This window comes from Lonchura striata, chromosome 20, assembly GCF_050655825.1.
Source record: "Lonchura striata isolate lonStrDom1 chromosome 20, ASM5065582v1, whole genome shotgun sequence".
Lineage (NCBI taxonomy): Eukaryota > Metazoa > Chordata > Aves > Passeriformes > Estrildidae > Lonchura > Lonchura striata.
Window position 1 is genome coordinate 2,134,868 of NC_140722.1, and position 20,223 is coordinate 2,155,090.

The following is a 20,223-nucleotide window of genomic DNA, read 5'->3' on the forward strand; positions in this document are numbered from 1 at the left end:
AGGTTTGAATGGTGTTCAGGAAAGGGAAAGAAAAACAGTCCAGGGAAAAAATTGGACTGCCTAGCTAAATTAACTAATAAGCAAAAGCAAAGGCAAAAGCCAAAAGCAGGAGCGATAGCAAGGCTAAAGGAAGCAAGCCAGCAAGCAAGCCCTAGCCTCTCCTAGACACAGAGCGTGGTAGGGGGAGGTGAGCCAGCTGATAACAAGACAAAACAAACCTTCACTTTTTAGATCCAGTCCAGAAGGCACAGAACATAACATCAAGCATAAACAGAACACATGACCGGGGATACAAGCACCATAATGTCACCTTAGAACACCTTGTCAGGGTCATTATGGTGTCTATCCCTTGCAAAAAGTGTCTCCAATACTGCCATTTGTCTCAGCATTGGAGGTCAGGAGTTTCCTGTTGTTTTCTTTTTCTTTTCTTTCTCTTAGGAAAAGGATGTGCTGGTGAGATTGGCAGACGCCAGAGTGTCACGGTGCCTGTCCCAATGTCCGGCTTGCCCAGTGCTTGCCATCTTGTCCCCTCCAGACGCCATTTTGTGGGTTAGGGGAATTAGGGGTTTGGGGGTCTGGGGAATCAGGAATGTTAAAATGAACTGAAGATTTTCAGGACGGGACTGTATGTTTTGGGGTAAAGTGGGGACTGGAGAAATCTTGAGGAGCTGGGCCCGGAATCTCCAGTTGGGGGGATCTGGAATTCTGAGGAGAGCCGGGGAGATTGTGGCAACCCCGTGTGAATTTGCAGGTTGCTCCCCTCAGAATCCCAGCTCTAGGAGAGGCAGGAAGGGAAGAGGGCTAGGACGGGGAAAAACTGGGGATGAACTTTGCAAACAGGGCTCTTCCTCCATTCTCTGTTTTGTGTTGCAGAATTTCTGAGAGACAGAGGCCATGATTTATGTTTGGAATGAGGTTTGAGCTACCCAGTCAGACTAGGCCCCTGATAAGTGGCCTTGATGGGGCCTCAAAGCCTTTGATGCAGTGAGAATTCAGTTGTGGCGCAGATAGAAATTGTGTCAAGGTAACTACAAAGTAATGAGCTATCCAAGCATGAATTAGAGTAGAGCTGCAGTGTGAAAAGTTTAGCCACCTTAAGGAAAAGGTAAACAATGTTAATGTGCCAATCAGAGTGTCTTTGTAACTGTAAACTATGTAGAAGCTTATATAAACTACCAGTTTATCTTGAATAAAGGGAGAACATTTGATTAACCACATTGGTTAGATCTGCGTTTGTCTTGTCCAGCTTCCCGTTTTCCTGAGATTTCCCTGGCTTCTGTTTTGATTTTAACACACTGCAAATTTGGAGACTCCAAAATGTCATTTTCAAGATGGAGCTGCTCCCGGTCTTGCCTAATTGTGTTAATTTTTGTCCAACTCTGTCCCAGAATTCGATACTTGTGACTGTCTCAGGAGCAGCAACTTCAGGGAAGTGGAGGAAGAGCCACCAAACTAAATCTTTAACCTGGGATTTTCTAACACAAACACCCTCCCAGTCAGGACACCCACAACTTGGAGGTAGACTCCCTTTTGCTCGGTGGAGAGCTTAGCTCCAATGGTGCTATGAAATGCCGAGCAATAAAATTCCCACCCCAGGGAAGAAAGTAGGAAAGAAAAATAAACAGCCCAGCTGGACTCCTAGTCCTTCCTCCCACCCAGCAACCAGGAGAGACTTATCTCCCCCTGGCTGTAAAAAGAAAAAGACAAGAGAGGAAAGGAAAATGCAAGATAGGGTTCAGCCTACTTACCCTGTCTGGGAGACAGCGGAAAAACCTGGAACGGGAGCTTCTGTCGGGGAGAGATTCCGGCTGAAAATCAGGAGGAGCTGCCTCTCCCGTCCCCCAGGAGCACCACCCATAAAACCGGGTCTGCTCCCACTGGGGGTAGCTTAACGTCCACGAGACAAAGGAAGGACAATCCAGGGATCGGGAATCCCGGAATCAGATCCAAAACATCTCCGCCGGGGTGTCTGGCGGTCTTCTCAGGCCCCACATTGGCTGCCAAGCTGTCGTGGTGCCTGTCCCAGTGTCCAGATTGCCCAGGGCTTGCAGGCCCAGCAGGCAGCAGGGGCCACCTTCCCGGGCCACGGGTGGCAGGGACGGCGGCTTGTGGATCTGAAGCCACCAGACCCAGGGAGACACAGTGCAACGGCGACAGAAACGAGAGGAGTCTTCCCGACGGAGGGATCGCTTATCCGAGTTCACTGGAGAGCTCTGAGGAGCGACCTCACCTCGGGGGACGATGCCTCCAAAAGGCCCCGAGCACTGTGAGCAAGGGGTTTTAAAGGGGGGTGGAGGCAAGGGGAGGGGTCAACAACAAGCCAATGGGGTAACAGGGGGTGTGACAACTGGGGTGATGAGCAGGTACGGGGTCCAATAAGGAAGGGAGGGAGGAGGGGGACCCGGAGACCAGCCAATCACCTGAGGCCCTGGGTAGAACTTTCTAGGTGAAAGGGAGGGGCCTCAGAGTAATGGACAGGCCCCGGGGAGGGGTCAGGGGAAGGACCAGCGGGTTTTACATAAGATATGGGGGGAGGGAGGGAAGATTGACAGGTGGAGGGAGGAGGGCAGGACCATGTTATCCTGGGGGGTACAGAACCAACCACTACAGAAAAAGGGGGGAAACCTAAAAACAAAACCCAACACCGCAGAGGGCCATTTCCTTGCTTTGTTTGGACCTTGTGGTAATACTTCTAAGGAGCAGCTTTTTCCAGTTGAACTTTTATAACTGCATTCTTCTGAATAAGGAGGAGATGTAGTCATGCCAAAGCCAGTTAATGCTGAGGCTGCTGATTTTCCCCCATGCTGGGCTTCCATGCCCTACAAGCTTTAGTTCTCAATATGCACACTCTCTCTATGGACATTGCATGGTTTGGGGAATTCCTTGTGTCCAAACCCATGTCCAGATTCCTAAATATCTGGAAGGGATAGAGGGGTGAGTTGACCAAGTTTGCTGTTAATAGAAAGGTGTTTGGCCTTGGCCATCTGAGAGCAGCCAGTGGGGAGAGAAGAGAGGAAAGCCAAGTGCTGATCCACACCAGGACGTGTCCCTGCAAGGGGAGAACTCGTCCTGAGTGGCAGCAGAGAATGACAGACTGATCTGGCCATTGCTGCTCCAAGAGAGGGCAGTGGGGCTCTCGGGGATGGAGCCATGGAAACTCTATATGGGAGAGGTGGAACACCACTCCTGTCAGCCCAGCCCCAGGGAAGGAAATGCTGGGGGTGTTTGCTCTTGCCTTCCTCCCTGATGGAGAGCACGTCCTTGTGGCACTGCCTAAATCCTGCTTAGCATGGACTTGAAATCCTGGCTGCAGTTCTGGCAGCTCCTGCCCAAAGGAGCACTGGAACTGAGCTGCAAGAGGTCAGGGAAGGGCAGAAAGGAAGCTGGGACAGGCTGAGCGAGCTGGGCAAGAGCAGCATCAAGGGGGCAACCAGCAAAGGTCTGCAGCATGCCGAGGGGCAGAGAGAGAGGGGCAGCCTGTGCCTGCCCCTGCAGCAGGAGTCCAGATCTGCTCTGAACAGCAAACCTAGAGAGGGAGTGAGTGACCTTTTTTCTCCCTGTTTTGGCAGCATGAACAGGAATTGAACCAGCATCACATGAATGATGTGGAAAGGAAGAATGAAATGCATGCACCTGAGATGCCAAATCACCAGGAAAGAACTCAACAATTAGACACTGAAAAGGAAACCAAGCAGGAAAAGTTGGAGCATGGGACTGCTGCTTTGAAGGAAGGAAGAGGGAGTGCTCTGAATGCTGCACTGAGCAAGTGTAAAATTGCCAAAAGGTCTCTGCAGAAAGGCTTGGCCTTCCAGAAGGGAAAGCCTGGTGTCCAGACAGTCACTGGCATTGGTCTTCAGTCCACTCCAGTGTCCCTGAACTATTCCAGTGCTTCTCCCTATGCAGAGGTGGGTCTCTATCCCCGTCACTCCAGGCCTGCTTGGGTAAAGCAGCCCGGGCTGCAGCAGGCAGCCTTGTCTGTCTGCCTGGCTCCAGCCAGAGGCCACTGACTGCCAGATTGTTTCCTGGCTCGCCCAGAATGACTGATCCAGCTCTGGAGCTTGCTGCTCAAATCAGATCCAGGCCAAAAGCTGGGCATGGGGAGCTGCTTCTCCTGTGCCCACCCAAGGGGAGGCAACACGTGGGGGTTTGGCTTCTGGGTGCAAAGGAATGGAGCAGGTGAGCAGAGTGATGGACTGTGTTATTTGGGAGGTTGCTGATGTAAATATTCAATTTACATTTATTGGTGTCTACCTACATACTGAATTGAATAAGAAATGTTTCCCTCAAAGAGATTCAGCTAATGGACTTCTTCAAAGATTAGTATTTTTAGGGATTCAGTCATCTTTACAAACATTTGTCTTATAGTAGTTCTCGAATTTTGTTGGGACAAAATATTTTCTGTGTCTGTTCCTTCTGCAGCTGAAATTTATTAGGACATTGAGACATATGTGGCATTCAGAGTTGAAAATTAATGAAAATCTAAACATAGAAGGCTGAACTGCTCACTATATATTTTCTGGCATGAAATTACCTTTCTTTTATGTATTATTTTGCACTCGCCTTTATTTTCTTCTTGCTTTAAGATGAGGAGCAAAATAGAGAATTTAGTCTTTTAAAAATGGAGTTTTGTCATGGTTTGACACTGGCACAATGCCAGTGCCCCCATGAAAATGTGATCCCTCCCTTGAATGCTGTGAAGTGGAATTTAGAATACAGTAAAGCAGGCTTAAGCTTAATAACAGGGAAAAAAAAAAAAAAAAAAAACAACTTTTATTAAGCTACTACTATAAAAGGAAAAAGAAAGGAAAAAGGAAAAAAATTACATAAGGATTAAATGAAAACCTTGCAAAGCATTCTTCCCCCCACCACCCAACTCTAATAAACTATAGTGAGACACAATCTGGATCTCAATCAGGTTTCTACTTTCTAGACAATTGATACTTAGGCTTTTGAGGGAAGAGAGTCTTTCTTGTGTCACAGACTCCCTAAGAAACATAGTTTTACATTTTGTGTTCTCATGTTACACATGGCACCGCCCCGAGAAAAGTTTGCTATGGTGACCCTTCTCCTTTCTATGCACAGTGTTCTCACTACTAATGCATTGATAGACAGACTGCTTTTAAGATTTTTTTTCTTTTTAAAGATGCCTTGTTAAGAGGAGAGAAAATAACAGTTCAATTTTTTATTGTTTGAGACTACAGTCCCCCCCCATTTTCTATTTCCCCTAGAGCCGAAGGTTCAAAAACAAAAATCTTTTTTTTTCTCTTTCTTTTCCAGGACAGGGAGCGCCACCACAAACCCCCTAACCTTTTCTCCGTTCACTCAACTTTTATCTTTTTCCCAGCTGAAGCAAGTCTCTTAACTCACTAATATCTTCTTAAAATATAGTCTCTTTTAGAAGAGAAGATTAGTTCAGGTTGTAGCTAACATAGAAAAGTCTAGCTAAAAGCTACTCCTTGTCCCCCTCCCATCTAAAATTCCTCCTTCTAACATCCCAAGGTCTAAAGTGTCCCTCTTCCTCTCTTTCAAACTGAGGAAGGGAAAGGAAAATTCACAAAGCTTTCATTTTTTAAGGAAAAGTTAAAAGTCTAAACTTCCAGAGATAGCTCAATGCCCAGACATCCAGCAACTCCCACGCACTAGATACCTTACAGTTCCCCCCCCACCCCGCTCCTCCTTCCTCGCGGTGAAATTACTAACAAAACTACCGCTGTCTCTTTCTCTCTCTTTCTCAAGAGAGAAACTCTAGGGGGGAGGGAAATAGAGACATCCCAGATTTCTTCCACCCTTCTATGTGCAAAAGCCAGCCCGGTTCCAGTTCTTCCATCACCCTTAAGCCTACCTGCGTCAGGCCATGGACCTTCTCCTCCCCCACCCAGCTCGTTGCTGAGCAAAGGAGAGTCTTACACTGCACACTAACCAAAACTAAAAAGAGCAAATTCCCCTGAGAATTCTGCTTTTAACTCCTCTGTATTCTCAGAAGCATGTCTACTTTCACTCAGTCAATATTTAAATTAACCTCTTCCTTCCAGAAGAAATTCTCTTTCCGTGTCAAACTACAACAGTCAAATTCTGCCTAGATTTTTAACTAAGACTAATCTCTGGCTGCCAAGCAGAATGAATTAACTGGAAGCTGATTTTAGGGACATTTTTTTTCTCCATTTTCCCTCCAACTTTTTAAAAGGAAGCTCCTTCTAAGGCCCTATGCTTCATAGTGCCTTCAATAGCTTTGGCTTTATCTTCATTACTGAGTTGAAAAAAAGATAACTTTGAAGAGAAACAAAATATAAGGATTTCAGAATTTGCTTACAGTTTAAGAGGAAGTGATAGGTAGTCCCTCTCCCCTGGCCTTGGTTGTACAGGGACAGAGGAACTGACTGCATGAGACATCCATGATTAATACAGCCAAGGGGGCACAAGTTGTGTGCATTGTGCATGGATTTTGTAACCAGGGTTGCACTGCACCCGATAGATCAGTTTTCAAGAAATAATCCGTGAGTGGCACAACAAACACCAGGAGGTTCCATATGGGAATGGGAATAACAGTTCTTTACTAAGAAAAAAATTAAATTAAAAATTGTAGTTAGTACAAACAAAACTACTGATAGTCGGAAACCTGACACCCTGAGGAGTCAGGGTGTTGGTAATAGTCCAGTTAAATGGTGGCTGCTCCTCCTGGAGTGGCAGATGAAATGCTGCTGAAGTGGTGATCTGTAGAAGGGTGGAGTTTTCTCTGAAGGTCTGGTGATGGAGTAAATGGGCTTAGTCTTCCTCTGGGGATCCAGCAGGAAAGAAGCTGCTCCTCTGGGAATCTAGCAGAGAAGAAACTGCTCCTCTGGAAATTTAGCAAAGTGGCTATTCTGATGTCCCAAAAAATGCTGATTTTATGCAGGTAGGGGTGCTTGGCTCCTCCCTCTGGGTGGAGCATCTCACCATGGGATGATGGAACTTTACCAGTCATGCAGTGAGTCATTCAATGGTCCATTAACAGAAGATATCTCCCCGGAGGGAGACATTGTTCTTGGAAGAGGTAAGAAAACTGCCCAACCTCCAACAGATGGCAAATAGAATACATACTTATCTTACAAGCCAGGACACCCTGTTTCTTAAGGGCAGAGCCCAGCAGGTGCACGACCTGGGCTCTGCTCCAGCTCTCAGGCAGCCCTGTTGTTAAGGAAACGTCCCTGTCTGAGCACCCCCAGGCACTCTGGCAGTCACACTCCCATCACCAGACTGTTCCTGTTGGGACCAAATCCCCTTTGCAGTGGGTGGCTCAGGTGAGCCACTGGTACCCCCAGTGACTCCCTGCACTTCCCCCACTCTCACACAGTCAGACCAGGTTTCCCACAGCAAAGTCTCACATGTCTCATTCCACAAAACAATTTATTTGCGGCACAGGAACACAGAAACAGCTTGAGCCAGTGCCTCCAGGGAGGGACCTTGAAGCCCATGGCTGTTACGCCTTCACAGTCCGAGCACAGCAAAGTCTCAGCTCTTCCTCCTGAGGCTTGGCATCTGCTCTGTCTCTGAGTGGCCACTGGCCTGGTTGTGCCACAGGTCCTGGGCTCCTTGTCCTGCCAAGGGTCAGCAGGACGTGGGCTCTTCCCTCGGGCTCCTGCCAGCCAGAGCTCAGCCTGGAGCTGGCACTGCAGCTGCAGTCCGAGCTACTTGCCCCAGGTGTATTCCTCAGCACCTGTGCTTTGCAGCTGCCAAGGAACTGCACACAGAACCTCCTGCTCGGCCTCCGGGACTGCACGCTGGAGCTGCTGGAGCTGCCTGAGCACTGCCCCAGGTACGGGTGTGCATGAAGGCACTGCAGGGCCCAGGACCCTCGTGGCTGAGCAGGACATGTGGCCCAGGGAAGCTGGGGCACAGCCAATGCTGCTCCTCCCCTGGCCAAGCTGGAGAAGAGCTGCAGCTGGAGCGTGTGCCAGAAACTGCTTTGGGAGCAGAGGAACAGCGTCCCTGCGCTGCGCCCCTCGCTGTTTCCCTGCCCTTCTCAGCCTGCCCCACGCTGCCTCTTCAGCCCTGACTGGGGGGACATCAGTGGCCCCAACACCAGGGTATGGGCGGAGGGCTTGGGGGCGGCTCCTCTCCTGCTGGGGTCAGGCTGTTTTGGGGAAGGTCGACTGCATGGCTTGACAGTTTCTGGGGGATTCTGCCCTTGTCCCTCCACAGGTGATTTGCACTGTGAAAGAGTTCAACGAGTACAGGCAGTACCTGACCAGGACCAAGCTGCAGTCAGAGCAGATCTTGGGGCAGAGAGAGGTAGGCAAAGCGTTTTGTTCAGGGCCATGGGACTGTGCAGGGCTGTGCTGCTGGGCTGGGCGCTGTGGTGACAAAAGGACTCCACGGCTGAGAGCTGAGCCAGCGCAGGGCGCTGAGCTGGGCACGGGCAGCAGGGCCATGTGCAGGCACACCCCGTGTGGAGGGAAGCCCTTCTCTCCTGCCCTCGTGGCCTGGCCGAAGCAGAGGGCCAGCCTGAGCCTGCGGGGAGCCTCAGCACGCAGGGGCTGAGTGCTGGTCCAGGCACCATGACCCACAACCTGGTGTCACCTTTCAGGAAGGGCTTCTGCCCCTTTTGGCCAAATTCAAGGATGGTCCCAAAGTGTCAGGAACCACTGATACTTCCTGCAGGGCACAGCAGCAGCTGCAGCCTCAGAAACCTTCTTGCCCACCTCCACAGAAGGGCAAAGAGAGCCCCCTGAAATCAGGGAGATTCAGAAGAGTGAAAGTACCTTTAGACAAGGGCCAAAGCCACTCCACAGCTGAGCTGGGTCAGGAAGATGCCAGCAGAGCTGCAGGCTCCCAGAGGAAGCCGGACAACACTGCTGACGGCATCTTGAAAGCTGTCTTTGAGCAGCTGACCACAGCAGAAGCCCAGAAGCTCCAAGAGCTGGTTGAGACCATTGTGTACAAAGAGTTTGCGAGGCTGAAGGTTCCTTGGGACCAGCGTGTCAATTTTTTAAGGAACACTGCTCAGGGGATCAGAGGAAGTGCTTTTGGCAGCTCCGTGAGAACAGAGCCTGCAGAGACACCACTAGACCGCCGACAGGAAATAGAACTGGTGGCCAAGGAGCTTCTGGCGATGGTGTTGGAGATCTTGGGGGACCATCTGGAGTCCAAAGCTTCTGAGTCAGGGAGGGCAGCCAGGCACAAGGAGCAGCTTGTTGATGGGGGAGCCACCCAAGCAGACACATCCAAGGAAGCTGAAACAGACAGAGCACGTTTAAACGCTTGCCTTGACTATCTCACCATCCAAGTTGTTAAGAATATTTGCTGCCTCTTGAAATCCATGGTAGCTTCTCAGTTTGGAGGAGACTCCAGATGTGAGTACACCGAACTCCTGAAGCTTCCCAAGGGTAAGGTCACCAACAGACAGATGCAGCCGGGATTCCCTAGAGCATCTGAAGAACAGAGCCAGGAAGAAAGCGCAGGAGTAAAGCTGCCTGCCTTAGGACCACAGCTCCATGCAAAAGGGGCTGGCTTTGACAAAACCAAGGAGCCTGAGAATCCTGCAATGGTGAAGGGGAGCTTGGTGAGAGAAAGGAATCCAGCAGCCTCAGGCAACACTTTGGACACAAGGACCATGGCAAATCGGATTGTTCGGTCTGTATTAGGGCGGGTTGTTCGGCATAGGCCTGCACCAACCTGCAGACAGAATTTCCAATGACCTGTCCCAAACCCAGCCTCATGCCAAGGCAGAGAGGAGAGCTGTGCTGCTGAGGACACTCTCCCCTCCTTGGACCCAGAGTTTTCCCGACAGCTCGTCCCTCCAGAGGGTCCAAAGCTCCCTGCCCAGGCCAGAGCACGGCTCAGATCAGGGCACTCAAAGCTCATCTGAGGTGTGTGGAAGGAGAGCTGAAGGGCCTCTAGACAGCAAACTTCACACCCTTCTTCTGGCAATAAAGAGTTTACCCATACGACCTTGCTTGTGCTTCCTCCAAACCAGGCCAAACTGCATCCATGCATTTTCCCTGTTGTCCCATATCTGCCCCCCAGTCTCCTCCCACAACCTGCCCAGAAGCCCCCAGGATCTCCCAGCACCTCCCCAGAGCCACCCAGGATGCTCCCAGGACCATCTACCCTCCTGTATCTCCCACCAAGGATTCTGTACTACCCATATGCCTCCCATGTGTCTCTTCCCAGCCCATCCAGGACTGCCTGAAACCCCTCAAGATGTCCTCAGCTCCTTGTGCCTGTCATATCTCTCCCATGTCTTCCCTCCATGACATCCCCAGGACCCGGTACCCCCTGTATCCCCCCCATTTCTCCACCAATATCTGCACTCAGGACCCCCTAGCTTCCTGTATCCCCTCATATTCCCCCATATTTCCCCTACCAGACCCCAGAAGGACCCCGTCAGACCCCTCCCGATAGTCCCAGATTCCCCTAGCCCTGCCCTAGGACTGCCCCACGATGGCTTGTACCTGATGGTGGAGAGCCAGTGTCCTCCATATCTTCCCCCACAGAGCCCCCAGGATCCTCCCCAGATCCCCCGCAGCAGTGGAGTGCCACCCACAGAGGATGAGGGTGTGGGAGGGGGATGGAAGACCATGGAGTAGCTGGTGGTGGGCAGGGGGCTTCCCCCTCCCCCAGGCCCCAACCACTCCCAAGGGCCCCCCTCACAGCGGGAGCGGGAACAGCTCTGAGGAGAAAACATCCTCAGATGTGCAGCATGGGGAGGGGACCCCAAAATCAGGGGGTCCCCAAAATCAGGAAGGGACCCTGGACAATAAGAAGTTGAGACCCCTAAAGCCCCCACCCAGATGAGAGGAGGAAATAGCCTGAGCTGGGTGGTCCCCACCCAAAAATCAGGAGGGCCCCCAAAATCAGCCTCCCCAGCCCCCTCCACACCTAGATATAGATGCTATAGAGCAAGTCACCCCCCAGCCACCCCAGCCCTCGCATATCTCTCCTATTCCAAATTTGCTCCAGGTCCCCCAGATCCCCTGAAGTTCTCCCAGCCCATTTAGCCCTGCCCAAAGTTCCCCAGAGCTCCCCTCAGACTTCCTGGAGTTCCTCCTCATCTCCAAACAAGTAGACCCAGTTGTCTCCCAGACCTTCGAAACCTCCCAACCCCCTGTCCCCAAATTCCTCCAGCACCTCCAACCCGTCCAGCCCCTCTACATCCTGTAGAACCCCAAAACTTTTCCTAAATCCCCGCAGAACTTCCCTCAGGGCTCGTCCTGACCTCCAATCATGTAGAGCTGCCCACCCCAGCCCCAGCCGCCACCATCTTGCCCCCATTCTGAATTTTCTCTGACTCCCCAGGCCCCCTTGTCTTGTAGCTGCCCCAGATACCCCTAGGATTCACCCAGGACCCCCCGAGCCCCCTCCCCACCTCCAAACACATAGAGCCATTCATCCACCAGTTCAGCAAGGCTTGGGGGGTCTCGGGGGAGGTTTTGGGGGTCTGGGAAAGGTGACACAGGACTTTGGGGGGCTCTCATTAGCTTGAAGTCCACTCTGGGTGGAGAAATTTTTATAGACAGGTAATGTGAGGGATTGGCTTGCGCAATGAAGGGATGAAAAGTGTATTTATGTTAAAAGATATGGAGTTATGTTATCGTAGTCTTGTTGTTTAGACATCCTCAGTTCTCCCATAGTCCGCTTCCCCCCACAGTATTGTTGCTGCCAGACAGCCTTGGCTGTGAAAGCCTTGTGAAAGGAGGCCATGTACATGTGTCCCTTGCATGGCATGGGAAAAGCTTGTTGCTAGCAGGCGCAGCGTGACAACACCTCACCTCCAGTCAGGTTGCAAGAAAGTCTCCACCGATGGGTGGAGAAGGAGAGTTGGCAGACAGACTCTGGGAAGGGCCAGCATTGGCTGACACAGCCCCCAGGAATAGAAATATTTCTAGATGAGCACATGGCAGTTTAGTTCCAAGCTCCCAGCTCTGCAATTTTTCCTTATGCAGGCTTCTGAGAAACAGAGTTGAAGATAAAGAACTTTTTGTAAAGTTTAAGAGGGGATAAAATAAGAGACAAAAATCCAGTGCTGGGGTGCTCCTGGCCAGCAGCCAAAGAACACACAGGTATATACAGACAGTGTTATCTTTATACACTTACATCACTGGGATACATGCATATTCGTGTCTTTCCTACCTTAGTCAAACATTCTTTCAAACTTTCTGATGTTTTGGGAACTCCTTTGTTGGATTTCTTCACACTCCAGCTTATCTGCATGACATCCTGGGTATCAGGTCAATATATTTCATTTCTTCTTGTGTCTCCATCCTGCTGTTTTACATCCTTTGATAAGGATTTAGTATGTGCTCCTTAAATTTAACATGATATTCCCTAATTGTCCTCCGCTGCTCTGGTTTGTGTCACGGTTATCTTATCACTTGGACGGGTCGGTCAGTTGATGGCCTTACACTGTTCTTCTTAGTTACACCAAAGCCTTTTCCATAGTACAATACATGAATCACACTCTTCTTTCCATAATTGATACACAGATATTATATTCATTACACTATTTCTATGAGCAGTGCAGTGCATACTTAAGTGGACAGATTATATTATCTTCACAAGCAGCTAAAAAGAGTTACAATTGTGACTTTTTCTAAATACTTATGTTATGTGTAATAAATATAATTTGCGCCATTCCTTGTATGAAATATGTAATATTGGATACTTGTTAAATCATGCCTGTTGTATTAGTTCCCCCCCCCCCCACCCTTGCAGGCGAGACTGGGTGTATATTGGAAACTGATTTACAAGTAAAAGGATGTGTCTCGGCCAAGAGATGGGTCATGTCTGGGCTCCAGGTGTTGACCATCACGATCATTAGTGCTGATCATCCAAGATGGATATCATGGAAATCCTCAGACAGATCCATGTGAATGAAGCCTTCCCGAAAACTCCCAACAAGAATTCACCTACTCCGGACATTGAATTATTTCTCCTCATCACCAAAAAAAAGAAATTCTTATTAACCTATGGACTCTGAATAGAAGAAAGGACTGATTGCTAAAATCTTGGCCTCAGGCAGAATTTTCCCTATAAAAAGCGCTTGGGCCAGGATGGAGGTGTGTGGGCATAGGGGAAAACCTCTGCTGAAGCTGATTCCTTGTTGCACACCCAGGGCTGACCCCAGGCTCGGCTCTGTCCTTTCTGTGTGGCTAGCTAGATAGAATTTGATTGCTAAAAAAATTATTTTTATTTTTAATCTGGCTGAATAAATTCTCATTTATAACAATCTTGGTGACCCCTTACGTCATCTGGTTTGGGGGTATCCGTGAAGTTCCCTATCCTCAATCTGGATGGTGCCCTGCTGATTTCAGCAGCCGGACAGGACTGAGGAACTCCACGGGACCAACCAGATTCCGAAAACAGCCGAAAAGCCATGTTAAGGAAAGGGTATAAATGGGTCCAGAGCTCTCAGAACTTGGAGCTAAATCTCCGAGGCTGCAGCAGCAAACTTTCACTCGTAAAATCAACGTGCACAAAGAACCCACGCGGGAAAAGGAGCCGTGAGTATCGCGTGGTTGAGTGGGGCGTGAGTGGGTGTGTGTGTAAGACGTGACATAGTCACGGCGCGAGTTCGGACCCCAACGAGCCGCAGTTCCACTAGCCCGAGAGGGAGGTGGTCGGTCACAGGGGAAGCGAAAGGATTCCGGTATACTCACAACATGCATACGACCTGAAACTCAGGGAGTTACAGGGATCCACCCACGGACAGGTCGGGGAAGGGAAGGTACGTTCTCGTGGATTCGAGAAAATGGTAAACCTCACTGGCTCCAGGCTCGGGGAGCCCGACAAAAGGTAAAAGAGAGCTCACTGTTCTTCCAACTGAAAACCCATGGACCGGTTCGCCGTGAGGTAACTAGGTTGGCAAGGTTCGGTCAGGAACAGACCGGTTTAAACACTTGGAAAGACTCGGTCCGGGACAGGACTGAAATACACATTTTAGCACGCGGGTTGCTGACTTCTTGGAGCGGCTTACAGACACAGACTTGGAATATGGTTAGGAAAACTTTAATATGGGACAAAAAACCAGTAAGGTGCGGGGGGGACCAAAAGGAAAAAATCCTAAACCAGGAAAGGGTGAATAACTGACAGCAAGAAAAGGTAAGCACTCAAAAACAAGAAAGGGGGAAACAGAGGAATTCCCTGAGATTCCGAGGGAAAGTCCCCTGGGTTGGATGCTAGAACATTGGGAGGACTGTTCTGTGAGACAAAAAAGGTCCAAAGAAAAAATTATACACTATTGTGTACAAGTATGGGGAAATATGGAAATTAGAAAATACCAATACTGGCCCATTTTTGGTACCTTCGAAAATAAGCTCTGCCAAGCACTCTCGGATCACTTGTACGAGGAGGAGGAGTGGGACAATGAGGAATTGGACTATGCCAGGCTATGGGAATATGCCAGTGCACGGCTGTTCCCTATTAAGACCTCTAGCAAGAGGGTAAGCTCAGAAAAAACCTGGGAACCCCTAGAAAACCTGCCCCCCACCATGCCAGGTTCCCCCAGCTCAAGCACGGGTCCCGGCAGCTCCCCCATCAGCGCCCCCGGCTCAGCCTGCACCGCCACATAATGTACAATTCCCTGATGCAGGTGCTCTGGGACCTTCTCAGCCCCCAAACCCCCCTTCCACACAGCACGGGGAGACACACACACGCACACCACACCAGGGAAAACACATCTCCTCCTGCCAGTAGAACCCAGCAGAAAACGAGGAGAGAAAACACGGGAGATAGTGATGATGAAAGGGACAGACATAATCTATACCCTTTAAGGGAAGTCCCTACAGCTCCCGGAATCATCATCAACACTGGGGATGTAAGGGCTTTCAAAAAGGAAATGGGGAAATTAATGGATGACCCTTTGGGTGTGGCGGAGAGGTTGGATGAATTTTTGGGAAATAGTATATATTCATATGATGATATCTTGGCTATATTAAGATCTTTGTTTAATGCTGAAGAACGAGATATGATAAGGCAGGCTGCCATAAAGGATTGGGAATTCAGAAACCCCCAGGGCGAGAGCGGGGTGGAAAAGTGGCCAGAACAAAGATCATCATGGAATGCTCAGGTGGAGGCAGACTGAGGAAAAATGATTGGATTAAGGAACATGGTAATACAAGGTATTTGGGGAGCGGTCCCCAAGGGACAAAACATTAGCAAGGCATTGGGGGGATGCCAGGAGAAGGATGAAACTCCCACTGAGTGGCTGGAGAGGCTCAGGAAAAGCCTTCAAATGTATTCCGGTACGGATCCTGAATCCCCCGTGGGGGCGGTCCTTTTAAAAACGCAATTCGTGGCTAAATCATGGGAGGACATTCAAAAGAAGTTAGAGAAAGTAGATAATTGGCAAGAAAAAAGTTTACAAGAACTATTGAGTGAAGCACAAAAGGTATATATGAGGAGGGATGTGGAAAAACAAAAGACACAGGCCAGGGTGTTGGTGGCAGCAGTAAGGGAAGCACAAGCACAAACGGCTGGGACATCAGCTCCAGCCCGGGGGCCCCAGGGAAAGCCGGCGCACACACAAAAGACAAAGAAACGGGTAAGTGCTCCTGAATGTTTTTACTGTAAAAAGAAAGGACACCTCAAGAGGGATTGTAAGAAACGAATAAAGAATGAAATGGTCTTTCAAGAGGAATAGAGGTGTCAGGGGCTTTACAATCTAGGGTCAAGGACATCTAGAGAGCCCTTGATAAAATTAAAGTTGGACCCCAAAAACAGGAACTAGTCTTTTTAGTTGACTCTGGAGCAGAAAAAACCACAGTCAAACAACTACCTCCTGGGTGCATCAAAGGTAAAGATTTTGTGATGGTGATCGGGGCAAAAGGAGAACCTTTTCAGGTCCCTGTCCTAAAAAATGTAGAAATCAAATCGGATAATAAAATCTGTGTTGGGCATATTTTATTAGTGGAAGAAACAGATTACAATTTACTGGGGAGGGATTTAATGGTAACATTAGGAATAAGTATAATTGCCAAAGACTCACAACTCATGGTAAGTTTATACAACCTAACTGAGATAAGTGGAAAATCATTTGTTCACTGTGATATACTCGCTTACCTTGGTTTGCATAAGAATGTACTGGTGTGTCTTTGAAATGCTTATTTGCTTACAAGGTGATAAGGAGGTTGAGATTAGAGTCCTGGGTGTGTGTATCTGGTCTGCTTGCTGTATCTCAAAAGAAGAGACTTAGAAGCTATCACAACGACCAGACTCAGACTACATCTGGAGAGTCACGCCTGCAAAGAGAAGGGGGGGATAAAAGGAAGGTTGGGACAGAACATTTTTGCGCGCCGTTGGTGGAGCAGGAGACTCCCCGGCCGCCCAGCGCTGTGCTTTGCCTGCCTTACTCGCTTGCTATTTTAAATAAAATTGCTTTATTGAATTAAGACACTTCAAATTGTCGTGTCACAATTTATAACAATTTGGTGCTGTGACTCGGATGGAGAAGTAGATCAGTCGCTACGGGACGATCGGGAGGCGCCCCGCCCTTATGGCGGCCCGGCTGCCCCAGGCTTTCTGATCACTTTCCACCGACGAACCTAAATTGAGTAACGGGCAAAGGAGAACCGGTTACCCCTGTAATCTTTGTGCACGAAGAACCAGCGAAGACGCAGGACGCGTGAGTATAGGCCGGTTTCCCGCTCGGTTTGGGGTGGTTTTCCCGGAGTGCTGTGTGTGAGAGGTCTCGTAGAGACCAAGTGAGTGCGGACTCTGTATTAGTGCGTTTTCCATTCCCCGCGAGGGGCTGGGCCACGAACCAGGGGAGCACGTGTGTGAGAAATTGAGTGCACTCCGGAAGATGGGACAGAGGAAAAGCAAGCCCTCTGGTCCCATGGGAGAGGGGACCCATGCTAAGCTTCCCCAGATTCCCAAGCCCCTTGGGTTTGATGATAATTAATTGGGATGCTTTCCCATCTAGAAAAGGGAAAGACAAAGTTAAAATGATACATTATTGTATGGAAGTGTGCGGGAAGGGCCTAACCCTAATTCCCGTGCAAGGAATGTAGAACAAAGGGAGAATCGGGAGCAGAGTTATATTTCTAGGGAAGGAAAAGGAAGAGGTCGTGAAATTGTCTGCTTCTACTGTGGAAAGAAGGGACATATGAAGAGGGGATGCAGACAACGGATAGCGGATGAGAAGGCCTTTAAGGAAGATTAGGGGTGTCAAGGGCTCTATTTGTTGGGGAAGAAACATCATAAAGAGCCCTTGGTAAAGCTTAAAGTGGGACCCCAACAACAAGAGATGGAATTTTTAGTGGATACCGGGGCTGAAAGATCCACGGTGCAAGCCTTGCTGCTTGGATGTAAAAAGTCATCTGACACTGTACATGTAATTGGGGCAAAAGGAGAGCCCTTTGAGGTATCTGTTATCAAGGATGTGATGGTAGAAACTGATTCCAAATGTGGTATAGGTTCTTTACTACTGGTACCTGAAGCAGATTACAATTTATTAGGGAGAGATCTGATAATAGAATTGGGTATTAATTTAGAAGTTGTAAATAAAGAATTACAGATAAAGCTCTGCCCTTTAAGGGTGGAGGATGAAAAGAAAATTAATCCTGAGGTGTGGTATACCCCAGAAACGGTGGGGAAATTGCAGATTAAGCCTTTCTCAGTGGAAATGAGTGATCCTGGCAAACCCGTAAGAATAAAACAATACCCTATCCCTAGGGAGGGAAAATTAGGACTAAAACCTGAAATAGATAGGTTTTTGGAAAAAGGGCTTTTAGAGCCCTGTGTGTCTCCCTTCAATACTCCCATCCTGCCTGTAAAGAAGTCAGATGGGTCCTACAGATTGGTGCACGATTTAAGAGAAATAAATAAGAGGACTTTGGCCCGGTTTCCGGTAGTTGCAAATCCATAAAAAGATTTAAAGGTAATTGAATCCGGACCACTAAGTAACTCCTGGTCTGCACAAGCTTGTGAATTATATGCAGTACTCAGGGCTTTAAGGTTATTAAAAGGAAAAATTGGAACAATATACACAGACTCTAAATATGCATATGGGATAGTGCACACATTTGGAAAATTTGGGAAGAGAGGGGACTTATAAACTCACAGGGAAAAGATCTAATTCATCAAGAGCTAATTGTCCAAGTTTTAAATGCCTTAAGGGGCCCGGCTCAAATTGCTGTGGTCCACTTAAGGGGACACCAGAGAGGATTGGACTTTAGAAACAGGGGAAATAATTTAGCTGACCAAGAAGCCAAGAAAGCAGCCCTACGAACTCGGGGGGACATGGGGCAGAGCGACACTGTATCTGTGGACTCCCCCAAAGAAAAATGGCAAATATATAGTTTTACCACTCAAGAAAAGGAAAAATTACAAAAGATGGGAATTGAGGAGGGGTCTGAAGGGCAATGGAAGCTCCCAGATGGGAGAACTGTTTTACCTAAAAGCAAGGCCTCAGAAATTTTGCAAAGATTGCATGACCAGACTCATTGGGGAACTCAGGCATTAGTAGATCAATTTGCCACTAAATATATGAGTATTGGAATCTATGATTTGGCTAAAAGAGTAGTGGGAGATTGTCTGATCTGTCAAAAAGTAAACAGAAAACATCTTAGGGAAAGTCCCATGGGAGGAAGGGAATTAGCTCACAGGCCTTTTGCCAAAATACAAATAGACTTCACTGAATTGCCTAAAGTGGGTAGATATAAATATTTGTTAGTAATAGTAGATCATCTCACCCATTTTGTAGAAGCTTACCCCACTACTCAGACTACTGCTCAGACAGTGGTCAGAATATTATTAGAAGAAATAATCCCTAGATATGGGATAGTAGAAACAATAGATTCTGATAGGGGACCCCACTTTGTGTCCAAAATAACTGAGGATATCTCACATGCTCTGGGAATTAAGTGGGAATACCATACCCCATGGCATCCCCAAAGTTCGGGAAGAGTGGAAAGAATGAATGGGGAACTAAAAAAGCAATTAACCAAATTAATAATAGAAACAAAATTGACATGGGTCAAGTGTCTCCCTTCAGCCCTATTGTACATAAGAACAAGACCCAGAGCAGATGTTGGGATTTCCTCTTTTGAAATGCTATACGGGATGCCATATGATTTGGAGGAACCCCGAGACCACCCCCGGTTGAAGGACTATAAAATAACCTCATATATTATTGCCTTAATGAAACGCCGCAATGAACTTTGGGAAAAAGGAATCATTACGCAAAGACTCCCTTTAGATTTAAAAATACATAAAATGCACCCAGGAGACTATGTGTTAATAAAATCCTGGAAAGAATCTACACTAACCCCACAGTGGGAAAGTCCTTATCTTGTGTTACTCACTACAGAAACTGCAATTCAGACTGCAGAAAGAGGATGGACACATGCCAGTCGAGTAAAAGGACCAGTTAACAACACTGTGTGGCAAGTAACCAGTCCTCCCGGGAACCTGAAATTGAAGTTACAGAGAAACTAATGGACTCTTATCAGATTGAATACACATCAGACTTATATTACTTAGATAATGGACTAATTAGTAATTCAAGTGTTAGAGTAAAGTGTAAAAATCAAAATTGTAATTGCTATCCTTTTGTATGCTATATCTGTAAGGTGTGTGGGGAACAGTGGTGGTCACATTGCAACAGAGGGTATCCTCCACGAGGAACTTGCAATTCCTGTTGGAACGTACAAAGAGAGATTACAGCTTGGGTACTGACCTGTAAAGTGACTAGAGGGGAAATCCGATTGGAATCTAAAGAGTGGTGGGAAATTTTCTCAAAGGGCATTCACCCAGACTATTACTGCTACCATACAAACGAGCCGAGCCCATTTGTGGCAGAGATCATAGAAGGCCTTTGTAGGAAAGACCTAAAAGGGGTCAGTTGTACCGCACCAGAGGTAAAAGATCAAAATTGGCGTTCTTATTGCATGCGGCAAGGCACTAGAGGGCATAAATCCCCTCCTGAAGAATACTCTTGCTGCCGAGAAGATGGTACACCCTGTGGCTCGAAGCACCCGAGTCGACGGGCGAGGCAGAGGAGTAAACAGCTGTGGAGGAAGGAGCCCTCAGGATGGAATAGGCAAGCAATATTTGCGGAACTACCCCGGGACTGGGAGTAACAAAGGCAGAAATAGTTTTTGGGCTGAAGGGTATTTTGGTGATAACCAGCTAATAGAGGGAAAGAAGTCACAAGGGTATAATTGTTGCAGTGTGAGAAACCAGACCCCACATGCCATTTGCTTACTGCTTGTGATTTTCCTTTGTATATCTTGTAATACTGCGGAA

The 20,223-nt window shown here is 48.3% G+C and overlaps 2 protein-coding genes across 2 annotated transcripts in view; one reads left to right on the forward strand and one right to left on the reverse strand.

Annotated features, from left to right (window-relative positions):
• The window catches only part of LOC146765693 (uncharacterized), a 24,363-nt gene extending 22,064 nt beyond the window's left edge, over positions 1–2,299 (reverse strand). Inside the window, exon 1 of the mRNA XM_085557908.1 lies at positions 1,749–2,299. The gene's annotated coding sequence lies outside the window, so the exon portion shown is untranslated. The remainder of the gene's footprint in view (positions 1–1,748) is intronic.
• LOC146765694 (uncharacterized) lies at positions 2,242–10,210 on the forward strand. The gene is made up of 7 exons (XM_085558377.1): positions 2,242–2,363; positions 3,336–3,537; positions 3,570–3,905; positions 7,623–7,792; positions 8,027–8,063; positions 8,179–8,268; positions 8,486–10,210. Exons 1-7 carry the CDS (start codon positions 2,242–2,244, stop codon positions 9,671–9,673), a joined length of 2,145 nt encoding a protein of 714 aa, XP_085414503.1. The 3' UTR covers positions 9,674–10,210.
• Positions 10,211–20,223: the final 10,013 nt, after the last annotated feature.

Excerpts from the sequence above, each read along its gene's own strand:
- LOC146765694 (XM_085558377.1), top strand. The coding sequence starts at position 2,242 with ATGCCTCCAAAAGGCCCCGAGCACTGTGAGCAAGGGGTTTTAAAGGGG. Across the intron at positions 3,906-7,622 it reads GTGCTTCTCCCTATGCAGAG|CCAGAGCTCAGCCTGGAGCT; the intron begins GTGGGTCTCTAT and ends GGCTCCTGCCAG. Across the intron at positions 8,064-8,178 it reads TCAGTGGCCCCAACACCAGG|GTGATTTGCACTGTGAAAGA; the intron begins GTATGGGCGGAG and ends GTCCCTCCACAG.